Source organism: Callospermophilus lateralis, chromosome 4, assembly GCF_048772815.1.
Source record: "Callospermophilus lateralis isolate mCalLat2 chromosome 4, mCalLat2.hap1, whole genome shotgun sequence".
NCBI lineage: Eukaryota > Metazoa > Chordata > Mammalia > Rodentia > Sciuridae > Callospermophilus > Callospermophilus lateralis.
Genome location: NC_135308.1, coordinates 107,272,145 through 107,289,599, shown reverse-complemented (window position 1 = coordinate 107,289,599; position 17,455 = coordinate 107,272,145). Strand labels below are relative to the sequence as shown.

The following is a 17,455-nucleotide window of genomic DNA, read 5'->3' as shown; positions in this document are numbered from 1 at the left end:
TCTTCTTCCTCCGCTATTGTATATTAGAATTTTTACCATAGCCATAAGACATCAGGAGTGACAACTAGACTTGGGAAGTAGATCTACAACAAGGTTCAGTAAATAGATGAGCACCTCTGGGGTGTCTTCTTTCAGCGAAGGCAATGTATTTCAGATAGGGCAAAAAAATTTCAAGTGTGTACCTGAAATAAGATGCTGATAAGAAATCCCCATTATTTGATCATTAAGACTAGAGCTACAAGGTGAAAAGAGGGAGCACTCCATAACCTAAAGACAGCCAGCAAGGAACCACCAGACGCATCCCAGAGGATTGATTCAGAAGTCACCGAATTGGTTGTATCACCGTCACCCTACTTCCCAGCATGAGTAAAGAGCATAAGTGAGAAAAAAAAAATGTAGTTTTATAGGGATCGTGAATTGTCACGTTTTTTTCCCCTCCAGCCAAGAAGCAAGGGCCTTCTGGAAAAAAGACTGCAGTCTCATTCCAAACTCAACACCTGCTTGCCCGGCAGACTTGCTGATCTGCCCTCTGTGCCACTTGAACCCAGAATACCATGTAATTGGAGAGGTGCAGCAAGGCAGGAGGGCGGAGAGTGCGATAGGCAAGACAGCTGCCATCCACTGACTGGTGAGGAAAGGAGGCGAGTGTCCCCTGCAGGTCAGTAGATCTGTGACTTGAGCCCCCTTGTTGGCAATCCCACCCAAAGAGGGTGGTTAATTGACAAGGGGCCTCCAGTGAGAAAAGAGTCAGGAAATGCTGCCAGAAACGGTTGTTATGAGAGGTTGGAAGGTAAAACTGTACCGTGAGGAAAACCCATAGAACCCCCAAGATCTCCAAATAACACCCCTTCCTTGAGGCAGCTCTTCCCAGGCAGAGGATGTGGTCATCTGGTCTGGGCCAGTGAAGATTACAAGAGCAGTCAGATAGGGACTTTTGTTTCTTTTTATTGATCCAGCCCCTCCTCCTGACCTAATGACACTGGGAGAAGGAGAGGACCAGCAAGAGGAAGGAGGAAAGGGAGAACGTGAGTGCTGAACTAGACGGAAGATCAAAATTTTAAACTGGTCCACCATATCCCTGGGGGACCAGCCAGCCCCATGTTGATAGGCTGATCACATTGGACCCCATCTATCACAGAGGAGACAACCATTTGCCCTTGCTAGAAAAGACATGCATTCTGAATAGGATCTGCCTTCCCCATGTATCGTTCCAACCAACATCACCGAATGCACTTTCATGGAAATCCATACAACAATGCTTCTGATGAAAGGAATAATTTCCCAGCAAACAAATAGCAGCAGCAAGTATGTGTGCATATAATTTTACTAATATTGCATGTACCTGTCACCGAGAAGCAGCTGGCTTAAATGAATGGTGGAACAGCCTACTGGAGATTCTGTTCTCATGCCAAGTTGAGGGGAAAAAACGCTTAATAAAAGTATGGGATCTGTCTTACACAATTTGGTCTATGCTATAAATATCATATGTAGCCAATGATGAAGAACCAGGATGTAGCTCAGTGGCAGAGTGATTGCCCAGGCACATGTGAGGGCTTCAATTTGATCCCCAGCCCCTCACCCTGGGGAGATATACATATATATATATATATATGTTACTATATATGAAGGTCTAAAAATAAGAGAAAATTCCTCTTGCTATTACTCCTAATATTAATTTCTGTTCCAACGGCTTCAATCTCCCATGAAAGGTCTTAGTTCCCAAGGGAGAAATAGTATTAGGGGACACAATTATGGCACCATTGAACTGAAATCTGGACACATTGCACTTGTCAGTTGGTGAAGAAAAAGGTTACAGTCTGTGATGATTCACTCCTGTTATCAACTTGAATTGCTGTTATAGAGGCAGAAAAATGATATCTGGAACCCAGAGGATTCTATATGGTACTTCTTAGTACTCCCATGTTCACTAGTAAAAGTTAATGGCAGAAAACAAAATGTTAACAGGAATTTAAGCAAATCCAACCAAATAGGACCACTGAGAATTCAGATCCTTTGGAAATGAAATTTTGAGTCAGTGTACCAGATAAAGAACACTAACCTGCTAAAGTCCCAGCAGACGGCAAAATAAACATGGAGAGGATAGCAGAAAGAATTTATAATATTAACCACAACCTTGTGTAAAGGAGTAGCTTTAGACTTGATGCAGCAGATTGTAGCTCCTCTGTGGCTTTCTTTTTTTTTGGTACTGGGATTTGAACCTAGGGGTGCTTAACCACTGGAGACACCTCCCAGTCTTTTTCATTTTGAAACAGAGTCTAGCTAAGTTGCTTAGGACCTTGCCAAGATGCTGAGACTGGCTTTGAACTTGCAGTTCTCCTGCCTCGTCCCTATTTGCTGGGATTATAGATATGTGCCAATATACCAGGCTCTTCTGTGACTTTCAAAGATAATTCTAACATTCTGTCAGGATAGCCAGCTTCAAGGTGGTAATGATTTACAGTAGGATCACTGTGTCAAGCTGATTGAGTATCGTTTATTTCTTTGTTTTTGTGCTGGGGATTGAACCCAGGATCTTCTGTAAACCTGGCAAGTGTTGTACCACTGAGCTATATCCCCAGACGTAATCAAGGTTTTTAAGGACTATATTGTTATTATTTGTTGCTTTTCTTTTTCTTCTTTTTCTCCTTTGAGATGAGATCTCACTTTGTTTCCCAGGCTGGTCTCAAACTCTTGGGTTCAAGCAATCTTCCTGCCTCAGCCTCCCAAGTAGCTGGAACTGCAGGCATGTGCCATCGTTCCTGGCTTTAGGACTACATTGGGATACAAAGCAGGAGAATTATCCCTGAGGTAGGACTATAAACATCATCTGCTGCCCATCACGGATAAACACTGTCTGCTTGGAGCCTTTTCCCTGGTAGCCACTGAAAAGACAGCATTTGCAAGATCAAAAGCATCATACCAAGTGTTCTATCATAGTAAAGATGTTCCATCTGGCACAGCAGCTGCAATTAAGGCTACCACTTGGTTAAATTAGGACAGTCTACTGTCATCTGCTGTGACATAATCAGCTTTTGCAAGGGTTATACCAGAGAACTGAACAGAGTACTGTTCTCTACCATTCCATCTGGTGCATGATTACTTCTGATGGACTGTGTTTAGCCAAACAATGGGCTCAAACAGTTTGAGAGACTTCTACTTCCACTTGGCCTTTCTAACCATAACAGTTCTCAATAAGCCAAAGAATAAATGTGTGGGTTCTGCTGACAAAAAAAAATACATAATTACAACAGAAGAGTCTTTTTCTGCCTCTGAATATTGCAAGGAGTGGCAACAGCCAGCTTGCTACTGAAGATAAATGGCCGAAAGTCAGGCTCCCGGGCAGAGAAGAGCAATGGGAAGGAATCTGACGTCCTTGATGATTTCATTGAGCTGCTGAATTAACCAAGCCTCGTTCAGTATTCCTGTTAGGTGAGACAGCACCTTTTTTTATTGTTTGAGCTAGCCAAATTAGAATGTCCATCATTCACAGGCAGGAGGGTCCTAGCTGAGGTTATCCGGGAAACGGAGTGTTCTGAATGACATTCAGGGGAGCTCAGAGACAGGAAGACCCCACTTTCGCAGCACACTGGAGCAGCTGGGGGGAGAGCAGCTTTCGCCTTATTTCTAGTCACGTTCGAATGGTTCCTCCTGAGGGAGCCTCCAGTTCCTCCTTCAGGGTCCATGCTGATGTGTCATATCATATGTCACAGCCATAGCCACTGTCTCTGCAGGAAGGTCTGAGCCAGACGCGGCTCCGCCTGAGCAGTCTGAGAAAATACTCTCCCTATGAAAGAGAATGGGTTCTGAAAAGACGTTGTCCATGTGGGCTGGCCACTCAATGTCCCCACGGAGCTCAGTGAGCTGGGTCGGGTGTGGGTGAGTGACCCTGGGTGTGAGAACTGGACAGGCTAGCTACACTGGAAGCTGCAGTTATGGACACGTCTCTCGGTCACTCCCCAACCTATGAAGGTCTGGACAGTCCTCTTTCTATCCTCTTGCAGCCCTTAGGAGTGACTCCTCAAGCTACATAAACAATTCCCAAATTGAAGGCTCTGTGTCCAGAACTCTGGTGTGTAGGATTGTCTCCTGGTGTGAGGACTGTGGGCTGTGAGAAGGGCTATAACACATCAGCGTGGTTGGATGTTAAGCAGCCTGGGGGCAGGACGTCTGTCCTCCATGATAAAAAATGGCTGAGTGCACAGGATGGAGGTTGCTGTTGGGGAGAACTGAGGAAAAACCTAAAACAGATATGGTTGTGACCCATTATGGTCACATCAATGTGTCAAGGATGCTCATATTTCTATTAATTTATTCAGGGGATATGTGTGTGGGTTATTACAGGGGCCCTTGTTTAAGGATGTACTGGCTTTAAAACAGGTATTTATTTATTTGTTTTGCAGTGCTGGGGATTAACCAGGGCCTTGAGAATGCTAATAACATAGGTATCGAATGTCTCTCTCTCTCTCTCTCTCTCTCTCTCTCTCTCTCTCTCTCTCTCACACACACACACACACACACACACACACACAATAACACTCTCTGACTCCCCAAATCTTTGTCACAGAAGAAGTTTGAGCTTTTGCTCAGAAGCCATGCTGTCAACCTCAGATAGGGTTGTCCCCAACACCTCCACTTCAGAACTTCCCTGGACTCTGGTTTTAGAAGACTATTCCTGGGCTGCGTCCCAGACCTACTAAATGAAGAAGAAAGAAATTCAAAGAAACTCCCTCAGCTGTTTCTGATGTGCACTGAAGTTTGAGTCTAACCAGCCTGACGCCTTTCTCCTTCTAAAATGAAAACCTCCGAAGAAGTTTACCCTGAACCCAAGGGGCTGTCAGATATTGGAACAAGAACCTTAGATGGCCCTGGGAAGCCATCTGGACCTTCCCTCTCCTTGCTGAGGAGGAGACTGAGGCCCCGAGAAAGGGCATGGCTGGATAGAGGCCATATAGTGGAGGGGGTGGCAGAGCTGAACCTTAGACGCATGTGTTCTGAGTTAATATCATCAAATGAAATTGATTTTCTTCCCATTTATAAGATGCACTCAGGTGACAACCAGTGACAGAAGGAAGGAAGAACTGGAACCATTTCAGGAGGCCTCCTGGAGTACAGGGTACAAGTGTAACTGAGCCATAAGCCCCTCCAGGTGCTCTGGCAAATCTGACGCCAGATCCAGAGCTCCTCTAGGCATGGGTTTTCTCCTCTGTCTCCATATTTTTTTTTCATGATACTGCGCATTGTATCTAGGGGCACTCTGCCATTCGCTTCCATCCTCAGCCCTTTTTTTATTTTGAGACAGAATGCCACTAAGTTGTTCTGGTTGGCCTTGAACTTGAGATCCTCCTGCCTCAGCCTCCCAAGTCACTGGAATTACAAGCATGCACCATCATGCCCAACTCTATCTCCATTTCTCTGCTTCCTCCTTCCTTCCTCTACTGTGTTTATATCTCTTTATTTTTGTATCTCTGTCTCAAAATTCACTGAGAAGGACCTTGTTGACTTAGAAACCATCCAATATGGAGCACCAGAAAAGACAGCTCTCTCACCCTGGCCTCCTCAGAAGCTAATGGTCTTCCTTATATCCACCCTATCAAGAGTTGCCTCTGAATAAGGCCCAGATGCCTCACAAAACAGGAATGGTCAAGATAATAAGGTCACTCTGACATTCATATGCAAGAACCCCCATGACCTCTTTTCTCAGGAGGAAGTTACGATATGGCAGGCAACTTTCCCTACATCTGAACCAAGCACATAGGATGAGGCCGGGACCTTAGAGTGACTGGTCAGAAAGAGTATATATGGGAAGTCTTCCCTGCTTCTCCTGCTAGTCTGATGCTGGCCTGGAGTCTTGAAGGCCAAATTTAGCAAATAAATACAGAACACATTAAATATGTTTTCAGACATATTTATTATGGCTTGTGCAATATTTGAGACATACTTATTCTGAATTTTTTTTCATTCCTTATATTAAATCGACATTTGGCTGAGTGACTTCTATTTTAACCGGTACCTTGAGCTGGAAGAACAGGGACAAGATCTGTTTTGTTAGAGCTCTAAAAGCCGCATCGTGCCTGGTAGACAGCAGGCACTCATTGAATTCTTTTTGAAATATTTATTTGTTGATGAAAGCCTCTGAAAGATCTCAAACACACTCAGGAGACACTTCATTGGGCAAACATGTCCCCAGGGGCCATCTTTGAATAAACAAATTGACTCATTCAATAAAGCCAGACTGGAGCATGCTGCAAATGTTAAGATCTATGCTAAATAAATGGAGATGCAGAGATAAACAAACTATGGCTCCTGTCCTTGACATGGCAATTGACCAGTAAAAACCAACAGATTTCAAATCACAATAGAATGTGATAAGTGCTAGACAGTCAACCTCTTAAGGCCAGGGACCAGATGGTCTTGTTTGCCATTACATCTCCAAAACTTGCACATGTCATTCCTCAACAAATAGTACTGGAATGTGATGGTAAAAAGATGACAATATGAACAATGCATTGTGGAGCCACCGAGGTGAGATGACTGACCAAGGTGCTTGTCTTCCCTCCAGGGGGGAGGTCTGGTCTCGATCATGATGGGGAACATGCCAAGAAGAAGGAGAGGAGACAGCAATTCTGAAAGAGAAGTAGCACGAACCCAGCTCTAACAGGTCACCGACTGGGGAATAGCTCCCAGAAGTAAGAGGTGAGGTTGCAAAGGCTGAGAAGTCCGGGCTTGATCCCCGGGTAATGGCTAGTCATTAAAGACCGTCAAGTTGGAAGCTGCGTGAAATTCAGGAGATCCCCCCAGCATTAGTGTGGGCGATGGATTTTGGTGGAGACAGAATGGAGGCCAGAAGAGCGGTGATGGGGGTTTTTAGGTGTATCAGGAAATAAGCCTGCCGAACTGAAATCCTGTCCTCATGGACTCACTGTGACTGCCCTTATTTGTCCATGTCCTGCTCCTACGTCCCCTGAGGTACGGGAGGGAAGATTGCTGGTAAGAGAGGGAATCAGGAAGGAAGGAGAGGGGAGAGGTAGCCCAAGAAGTTTTTCCTTCGCCTCACCATCTTGCCTAAGGAGAGGACTGTCCTGCAGCAATTGGAGGACAACTGCCAGCTCCTGGGGCTCTCCTCTCCAGGAAAGGAAGGACTCCAATGAACTGGCACAGCCCAGCGCTCACTGTGGTCTACAGGCCTATGCTGCGCTCCGTGGGACCCCACATGCCCAGCGAGCGTGCTCCCTGCTGAGGGCAGGACGCTGGGTCTCAGGGTTGGCAGCCCCCTCCTGCCAGGAGATGATCCAGAAACAGAGGTTTGGAGAGATCATGAAAACTTCCAGCTACATGAGGACAGAGGAGATCTACTAACTCAGTCCCTAGGCCCAAGACCAGAACCCAAGTCCTAGGCCCACCTTCCACCTCCTCTCCAGATCCCTCCTCAGGAAACCTCCTGCTTCATCTTGCCCACTAGACTCTGGGTGCAGAACTAGTCTGACCTGGTCCAAATGCACCCAGATATGTGACTTTATACAAATCAGCTCACCTCTGTGGATATGAATTTCTATGCCAAGTAAATAACCTCCTGTCACAAATTAAATGAAATATCCCACGGGAACAAACTCTGGACAGCTTCTTGGAATTCCTGTAACAGCCTCACTCCTGAACTGTTGGGGAGATCTATCTGCACCCTAGAGGGCGATCTGGCCCCTCCTTGATTCACTCACCCAATTAATATTTTCCAGGCTCCTACTTTGTACCAGCTACTTGAAGTGTATTGGGAAAACTATGCCAGCAAAATGGGTAGAATTCCAGTCGTCATGGAAGATCCATTCTTCTGTGGGAGATGGATATTAATTGAATGATTACATGAATAAAAGCAAAACAATACCAGTCTTGAGTACCATGAAGGAGGGGAACTCGGACCCAGGAAATTATTCCATAGGCTTACACGATGGCGCCTGGGGCTGGCACACCTGTGGCATGGCCCTGGCCAGGGGGAAGGCTGGGGGCCTTACTTTCCTGTTAACTAGTTTCCCAGAATCTCCAGTTCCCAAAAATAAACATATTCAGAACAGGGAACTTAGAAGGGGAAACCTGGTTTGCTCCAATCCCAAACCAGTTTCCCCACAGTCCATTCTTACCCCCAAAATAAATAAGGCCCCTTCCAGACTGCCTCCTCACTAGAGCCTCCCCCAGGACAAACAGCTCCTGCTCCAGCTCCACCATGAAGCTCTTCTCTGTCCTGCTGCTGGCCAGCCTGGCCTCCACCTCTCTGGCCATCCTTCATGGTGAGTATAGCCTCCTTCTCATTCCCTCGGTCCCCTAGAGGTCATCGAGTTGTCATCTGGGAGACATCAGCACAAGGGAGGCCCTTTCTCAATCCTTGTAATGTGCTATGCAGAGAGATGGGGAGATGCAGAAGAGAAAGTCCACACTTGGGATGACCAAGGGATGGAGGTAGGGAACCAAAGCATATGACCCTCGGGATCCTGCAACCCAGAAAGCTTGAGACTGGGGCCAAGGGAAGATAAGCTGGGCCCAAATCAGGGTGGAATATGGGTCAACAGAGATTCAGATTGGATCTCAGCTCCTGGCAATGGTGAACTACCCAAGCAGAGTCACTACCATCCCCTGGACCTCCTTCTCTCTCTGTATGATACACACACACACACACACACACACACACACACACACACACATCCAATAGCTATGTAGTAAGCACATACTCTGTGTCAGACACAGCTCTAAGGACTTGGGATCCACTAACAGACTAGACAGTCCTCAATCTTCACTAAGATTATATTCAAGGAGAAAGAAAATATAATCAACATTAAATAAATTACCTAGCGGGTTAGAAATGAGAAGAAAAACATTAGAAAAGCAAGGGAGACTGGGAATGTTGGGGTATGGGGTTGGTTATAGAGGAATGACTCACATGTTAGCTGTCTTGAGACCCCTGGAGGCTTTAACCTCTGCTTTTTCAGAGTCAGAAGATGAAATCCCTTCGAAGACTCAAGCCATCAGTAACTGTAAGTCTCACACTAGTGTCCTTTAGAACAAGAAGGTGGGGGTAAAAAGTTGTTCAATAAGTGACGAATTCCTCACCTGAAGAAGTGGAGTAAAGACAGTCCCTCTTGGTGTTGGTCTTAATCCTTCCTGCTGCAAGAACTGGCCAAGATCTGGGGACCAGGAACCATTTGAACAGCGTTCATGCAGACTAGTCACCAGAGCCTGGAATGGGACCACACCTCACATCCAAACGCTAGCCAGCAAAGGGCCTCAGTTCACCTAAGGCAAGGATGCCGCAGGGTCACCAGTTCCAGCCTCCTCACCCCCATAATCCCAAAACCATGCACATGAGGAGGTCCGACTTTGTAGATTATCTGTAGACATGGGTTAATCTCAAGTGATAATATCCAGAATTCACAGGGAAAAAAAACAATATTTATGAATCCCTCCTATGAACCAGACAAGTGTTAGCCGAGTTAATTTCTTTTAACTGGTTATAGGTGGATTTGGTGAGAAGACCGTAATTCCTAATCAATGTCATTCAAACTCAAGTGTGTACCTCGGCGGTGCTCGTAGAACTGGCTTGGCACAGGACATCTATCCCACTTGTCTGTCGGTTCAGCAACAGACAAGTGGGATAGACCCTGATGCCCTCAACACGTTAAGGGACGCATATGGCAATGGCTGACTGCTTCTCACCAGGAGCTCTTTCTCTGCCCCCTACTCCCTCCATCTCCTTAGTCCCAGCTTCCCAGTTTGCTTCTATCAACCATCCCGGGAAAGCCTCTATCTCCAGTGAGGACCTCACCGTGGAGCCTTTCATCTTCAGTGAAGAGCTGATTTCCAAAGAGAATGCGGTGATAAAATCCACCAGCCCAATGAGTCAGAAAACTGAAATCCTTCACCCCATACTCCAAGGGGACAGTTCCAAAAGTTCCATAGAAGAGACAACAGAATTCACTCCTACTGCTGGTATGAGCCAGGGAAGAGAGGAAGTGATTGGGGAGGTGCGGAGAAGAAAAGGGCAGGGGTGGGGGAGCGACTTGGATGGGAATAAGGCGGGGTTAGAAAGAGGGGGGAACGAGAATGAAATCTAAGTGAGATCAAAAGACCCCACTGATTCCCAAGTTCTGTGGAAGGTTGTTGCCAGAATGCTGGGAAGGGTTGGGAGAGAACCAGCCTGAACTTGACATTTTTCTCCCCATATTTCCCAGCAACCACCTCGGAGGGAAAACTGAACAAGCTTGGCAATAAAATGGGGAAGGACCTGAAGAAAGCAATCAAAGGAATCTTGGACTATCTGAAAAGCCTGATACCTGATGCCAGCGACGTCATGAGGCCCTGAGGACCAGGGCTCCACACCCCAGGCTGGGCCATGAGAGGTGCCTCCATCACCCACACCGCACTCTTCCCAACCACCGTCTCACAGCCCCTCAAATCCAGGCATTAAAGCATTCAACCCAAACGCAGCTCCGTGGTGACTTTGTGGGAAAGAAGGCAGGAGGCCCCCAATATTCTTCCTCAACTCCCCAATCCCCTTGAGTTCAAACCTCTCACTCTCCTCTGCTTACAGACCTGTTCAAGTCTCTGCATCCCACAACATCCTTGGCGAAGCCCGGACACTGCTCGCCCTGCCCCTCCACGTCATCAGAGTGGTACCTCCCTGCAGTCTGCCCTTTCCCACCCACAGCCCACCACTGTTCCCCCCCAAATCACTGACAACGACAAGTCTCACAGCTCCCTCTCAGTCCTGACTCTGCATTGCCAATGGAGGACTGGATCCCTTCTAGAAAATTCCCCCCGGAAGTTTCCAAGACACTGCACTCTCCAAACTCCCTGTTTATTTTCTAGCACATTTCCTAGTGGACTCCAGAGTCCAATGTCATACCTTCTTGCCTTCTCTCCACCCTCCTTCCTCTCCACCCTCATTTCCCAGAACTTCTCAAGGTAGATCATTCTAATTTACTCACTCCGCTAACATCCACCAGTGTCCACCGTGTGCCATCTACCTAGAATGTGCCCATCTCCCTGTGGCCCTGGGCATGCGGGACTCATTGGGTAAAAAAGAACATGAGAGAATGAAAGTCTCTTTGTGTCTTCCAAAGGAAGAGAAGGCTGTCCGCTCAAGGGCAGGTAGGATGGCAGGAAGGAAGACACTTCTGGTTTCTGGCACCCTATTCCAAGGACACAGGAAAGGCACTCAGGATACCAGTAGAGCAGCTGACCTACCACAGTGCAGGACTGGCAGTATCCTGACCCAGGAATATCTGGAAGAAGTGTGTTCAGAGCCGAAGACAGATACAAAAATCTCCTTCCTTCCTTTGCTTTCTCCTGGTATAGAAAGTAGCCACCTGTCCACTTTCCCTTGCTTAGAACCCACTCCCACAATGCCACCAAACCAAATGAAAATTTCTACTAAGAATTTTTCTCAAGCAGTTACTTGAGACACTGCAAAAAATTCTTGCCAAAATATCAAAGATTATGGAGTTCAGGAAGAAATTGGAAGGAAGGTTTCCTAAGATTAAACTAGAAAAATTGAAGTGTCTTGGAGGATAAGACACTCTCCAGTTCAGACCACTGCAGAAAATGACATGAGGCCCATTGCCCAGTGGCAATCAAAGTGTCCACCTAACTAATGACTGGACAGCTGTGCCAATAAGGCCCCAATGCAGGGCGTCCTATTAAAACTAAATAAGAGGCCAAAGAGTAAAGGGGCCTTCTCCTCTCTCCCGTACTCTCCCCACCCCAGCCCACTAAGTGAGCAGAGACAGAGTTGGAGGAGCCACTGCCAGGCTTTCACTCCCAAGGCCATCTCCTGTCCCCCAGGAGGGAATGAGGACGGAATGGAAAGGTGGGCTCCCTCCAACCTGCTCCTCTGTCTGAAGGGAGCATATAAAGGAGAAAGCCCCCAACATGAGCACCTGCTCTTTGCTCAATGCGGAAGGCTTAACTGATGGCCTGGGATCAGTCACAGGCGGGAATGGGAGCGGGAAGGAGAAGACCAGCCGTGCACCAGGATGACCACCCAATTTGCAGACATTTGGCCATTTGCGACCAAACATGTGATCATGTGACCCACTGATTTATAAAGCTCTCACTATGTGGCAGGCCCTATTTACAAGTGCTTTACACATATTTTCTTACCCAACCCTTGCAAAAGACTTTAATATTTGTTAACTACACTTCCGGGGGGGAAAAAGGTGAGGTACAGGTTCTCACCGCTCTTCTTTGTATCCTCCTGGAATCAGTGAGGTGGCCAAGCTGCTGTTGGCCCCAGAGACTGCTGGATTGGGTCCTAGTAGGACAGGAATTAACTCCAACACTGTACCGTGCCCTAGACTCTACTTCCTCTCTGCAGTCAGCTCAGTCCCATGGCTCAATACAGCTCCCTTGAGGCTTACCAAATAAGCACTGCAGGCAGCGTCAAATACCAAACAATTCAACACCAGCAACCAATAAAATGCCCTTAATTTGAACATAAACTCCCTCCTAATTTCAAAAGTAGCAAAGAATAAAACTGAAATTAAACTCTCTTTTAAACTAAAATGAAAGGAAATAAAAGTCTGACGCACACCCTCCCCGGGTACCCATTTCTTATTTTGCTCCTTATTAGCCAGGGGGACTCACTGCAAAGGAAGCTAGATCTGGCCATTGGCTGCGTCCTGGTCTTTTTCCCCCTGCAGTGGTAGTACTTCCTCTAGCTTCTTCAAAGTTCACTTACTCCATCCCCAAGCAGCTCAGGGATCCATCTTTTTCCAAATCAGTGTAACTAGGACACATGGGAGTCCATGGCACCAGCTCCACACCTACAAAACTTAGGAACTCAGCATATTCTCAGGTCCCAGGGAAATTCTGTGTCCATTACCTAGTGCATGGTTTTTGGTGGTGCTGGGGTGGGAGGGGGGTCGGGGAGAATCCTTTAACACAGGTTCAAGGGGCATGAGGAAGAGATGGAAGGCCAGAGTCAGCCACAGCACTTCCTGTGCGTGGGGGGCTGTAAGGTCTCCAGCCATGTATATCTCACTGGGTTCCTCCTAAGGGTCACCAGCAGGCAGCTCATGGTGGCACAGGGGACAGATGCAGCTGGAAGGGAAGCGGTGATGTCAAGGCATCTCAATGACAGTCTCTCCCTCCTCCTCAAATTGCAAAAGGCAGGCAGAAGCTTTGATCTCAGCAGGAATTGGCTTGTAATGCCAGCAACACACGTGGCAGAAACCTGGAGACTTCTGAGAAAGACCAGCGAGGATGCTCTCAGTCTGCACCACTTAAACTTGAACCTCAAACAGAGAACTCTCCTAAGGAGGGTTAATTTTGGCATGAAGTTACCACTAGAGGGTTATCGTGTTATAGTTAGAGATTTAAAGTATTGTTCCCAGAAGTCCCAATTTAACTAAACTAGACCTATTTCTCTCGTGCACGAGTTTCATCCTCTCAGTAACTGTGAGGCAAGGCTCCTGGGCATGTTTCTTTAAGGCCTGGGCAATATCCCCACAAAAAAATAAATAAATAAATGAAAAAGAAAAAGAAAGAAAGAAATGAACAACTGTGCCCCTCTGAAACTTACCTAGTAGCGTTTGCAATCTCTGCACTAACCCTCTAGGTCTGAGCGACTGTCCACAATATTTCCTGGGTCCATGCTCCCTCTAGTGGCCTCCTTCTCTTTTGCAGCCTTGTTAAATTTCTCGGGGCCTCCTTCACCCTCCTGGTCTAGTAAGGAATGAATCTTCTACTCGTCTCTAGTTTTATCCTTAAAAGTACTTAAGCATATAAACACTTCACTTTTTCCTTTTAATCCATCTTCAGAGTGGACACTAAGAGCTCAACGTTTCTCCCAGAAAAATCTCATCCTTTCTCCCAACTCAATCAACAGAAACACCTTCTCTCTTTTCCTTTCTCTCTGACTTTTCTCACTACAGGACCAAGACTTGAGCCAGGCACTGTGGTGCGGGCCTGTAATCCTTAGCGGCCTGGGAGGCTGAAGCCAGAAGATCAGAAGGTCAAAGCCAGCCTCAGCAACAGGGAGGTGCTTAGCAACTCAGACCCTGTCTCTAAATAAAATACAAAATAGGGCTGGGGATGTGGTTCAGTGGTTAAACCCCCCTGAGTTTGCTCCCCAGCATCAAAAGAAAAAAAAGAAAAAGACCGAGACTTGTTTCTGACATGAACCCCAGGCTCCCTGAATAAGTCTGTTCTATAAGGACAGAGCGTTCCAGGTACAGGACTTATTCATTGTTCTTTCAGGTTGGTAATCATTCCACTGAGGTTTTTTCCACTTTCTCCTACAATGATATTTCCTCTCTACAGGGGTCCTAGCCTCTGAAATCCCCAGCCCCAGTCAGAGCTTAATAAATGTACAACTCCAAGCCAACTGGAGATTATGTGGCAGGAAATAATTCCAGAAGCTTGTGATCAGATCATAAATTAAATCCCTCCATGATTCCTGCTGTGGCCCTGAGTGCAATTCCAAAGTGACAGGAAACTGGGACAGTCAACCTAGCATCGCCTACTGAAGACTGCCACACATCATCTGAAGCCAAAATTTCGCAGTCTGGTTGTCTATACTCCATGGAATTGGGGGAATTTCATTCCAGCCTCAGCTGCATTTACAAACCAGCTGGTCAGAGTTACTTTCAGAGCTTTTGTCCTATTAAAATCCACTCTACAGTGTCCCCTTTAAGCTTACCCTCAAGGTCCCAGGGAGCTCCACCTGCATGCCATCCCTCTGAGCCCCGTCAATGGAGAAGGGGACGAGAACAGGGACAAAAAAGGAGACCAGAGCGTCAGACAAGTGCCACACCACCCAGAGCACTCTGACCTCACTGGCAAAGCTGGACTGGAGACTGTCATGGAGACACAAGCCCAAAAGGGACCACTTTGCCTTCCTTCTGCCTGAGCCACCAAACAGAGAAGGAATTAGCAGAGGAGAGAGAGGGGGGAAGGGAAGCTGTGTCCAAGCCTGTGCCCTTGTGAGAGAGGGCAGGAGAGAAAGGCAAGTTATTCAGGAACATTCCTGTCAATGCATTAGCTCCACCCTTCTGTGAAACGTGGTCTAAAGTTCTGTCTCACCAGCTGTCATAGCATCCAACCCTACAGGAGGGAGCGGTCACCAGGAGAGGAGAACCTTTCATCTGGTATCAGTTTTCTCATTACAAATTACCATGATCCATCTTGCTGGTTTCAAACAACACAGGTTTATTATCTTGCAGTTGTGTAGTTCAGAAGTCCCCGATGGGTCTCACTAGGCTAAAATCAAGGAGTGTCAACAGAGCCACATTCCTTCCCTGGAGGCTGTCGGGAGAATCTGCTTCCTCGCTCTTTCCAACATTCTTTGGCCCATGGCCCCTTCCCTCTGTTCCAGCAACATCTGGTCAAGGCTTCTCACCCGCGATCAATCAGGTTCTCTCTTCTGCCTCCCTTGTCCACATTTAAGGATCCTTCCTAGATAATCTAGATAATCTCCCTATTTTAAGGGCAGTGGATTAGCCACCTCGATGCTATCTGCAAACTTCCCCACTCACGACAGAACTAAACTTCCTCACAGGTTCTGGGGATTAGGATGTAGACATCATTTGGGAAATTTATTATGTTTGCACATATCCATATCTCCTGCTCCTATGGGACTGGCCATCACCTTAGGTCACAGGAATCAGATACCCTAAACCATCTAGGCAGATACTGAGACCTACACTTTAACCCAGTTGCTCCTAGAGGAAAGAGGGCTAGTTACCACGTTCCTGATGTCACACCTCTTAATGTTGACCTCAAGGACCCAAGTCAAAGCCTCTAGGGATCTTGTTATTCGGACCCCCAATTCCACTTGGCTCTGCCAGCCCCTGATCCAACCCTATCTCTACCCAGTCTCTCCCTCCCAAACCCTTTCGTTGTGGCTTGTAGAAGTCCTGACCTGTAATCAGCAATTCTTTGATATTCCCAATGTCTTATTTTGCATATTTTACCACCTAGTCTTTTTTTTCTCCCAGTATGGCGGATTGAGCCCAGGGGTACTCTGCCACTGAACTATAACCTCAGCCCTTTTTATTTTTTATTTTGAGACAGGGTCTCTCTAAGTTGACGAGGCTGGCCTCAAACTTGCAATCCTTCTTCCTCAGCCTCCTAAATTGCTGGGATCACATTTGTGCGCCATTGCTCCTGACTTCTGTCAACTAAACTTGATAACATTTTAAGATCCTGAGAATCCCACAGCCTCTACAGTCCTCTCAAGTGGAAACTGCCTACTCCTTTAGCTGCTAATCACCTCAGAACCAGAAGGTGCAAAGGGGTGTCCTCCTTATATTGTATCACTGCTTCTGAACCATATTATATCTCCTTTCCTTCCTTAAAAAGCTCCCTCCTTGGAAGCTCAGGCGGGAGATATGCCTCAGGAGGCTGCCCTGCCCCTCAGCCCCTCTCACTCTTCACCGATGACCTTAGCACCTGTTCTTCCCTCTCACTTGCTCTTGACCTCATTCTTGAGGACATTCAGCATTCGTGAAAATAGCTTCACCAACACTCTGGCTTCTCCGTCCTTGATCTTTACACCTCAGCCCACACAGTGCTGATTTCAAGGACCCACCCTCTTGCCACAGCCTCCTGTCCTTCCACCTCCATTACTCCAAGAGTCCCCTTGTTACGGATCCTTGACCTGTGCCTGACCTCCAGTTCAGTGACCCCGCCATTTTTTTCGTGTACCTGATGACTACCCACAGCTTCCCTACAGCTGGATGCCGCCACCTGACCAGATACTGGTCAGTAGGATGTGAGCGAATATTAGGGCAAATTATGACTGGTGTCCTCGACAGAAGAGGAGTCTGTCCTCCCTGTCTCCTTTCTAAACCCTTCTCATTGATTGGAATGAGATGCCGAGATGCAAGCTGGGGCAGCCACCAATGAGAAGCCACATCGTGGAAAAAAAAAAGCAGCAGGATAGGAAGTCCCAGGTGCTGTGCAGCCACCATGTCACCCCGTTTAACTTCCATTCTTTTCATACCATGGCATTACGACCTAAGTACGGCACCTAAACAAATGCTTGAATACCTTTGCCCACCCCGTCTTCCTAACTGATTAAATATCACCACCTATGTTCCATTTCCCAAACCAAAATTTAGAAGTCAATTTTTTTTTGGGGGGGGGAGGGGACAGCACAGGGATTGAATTCAGGAGCACTCAACCACTAAGCCACATCCCCAGCCCTAATTTGTATTTTATTTAGAGACAGGGTCTCACTGAGGTCTCACTTTTGCTCTCACTTTTGCTGAGGCTGGCTTTGAACATTCAATCCTCCTGCCTCAGCCTCCGGAGCCACTGAGATTACAAGCGTGTACCACGGCACCCAGCCTAGGAGTCGATTCCCGTCTTTCCCTCAGGGCCCCCAGTCAATACATGAACAAGTCTGCAGACTCCTTCTCCAAAATATATCTCGACTTCCTCCCTGTCTCCCCATCTCCTAGTTCCACCACCA

At 47.0% G+C, this 17,455-nt stretch overlaps 1 protein-coding gene and 1 long non-coding RNA gene across 2 annotated transcripts; one reads left to right on the top strand and one right to left on the bottom strand.

Annotated features, from left to right (window-relative positions):
• Positions 1–5,889: 5,889 nt before the first annotated feature.
• On the bottom strand, positions 5,890–9,033 carry LOC143396919 (uncharacterized). Its single transcript, XR_013155441.1, has 3 exons — positions 8,924–9,033; positions 7,713–7,819; positions 5,890–6,623 (listed from the first exon to the last, which is right to left on the bottom strand). It is a non-coding gene; the product is annotated as an uncharacterized LOC143396919 (long non-coding RNA).
• On the top strand, positions 8,190–10,451 carry LOC143396918 (glycosylation-dependent cell adhesion molecule 1-like). Its single transcript, XM_076852933.1, has 4 exons — positions 8,190–8,276; positions 8,973–9,017; positions 9,739–9,969; positions 10,212–10,451. Exons 1-4 carry the CDS (start codon positions 8,213–8,215, stop codon positions 10,340–10,342), a joined length of 471 nt encoding a protein of 156 aa, XP_076709048.1. The 5' UTR covers positions 8,190–8,212; the 3' UTR covers positions 10,343–10,451.
• The last annotated feature ends 7,004 nt before the right edge of the window (positions 10,452–17,455 follow it).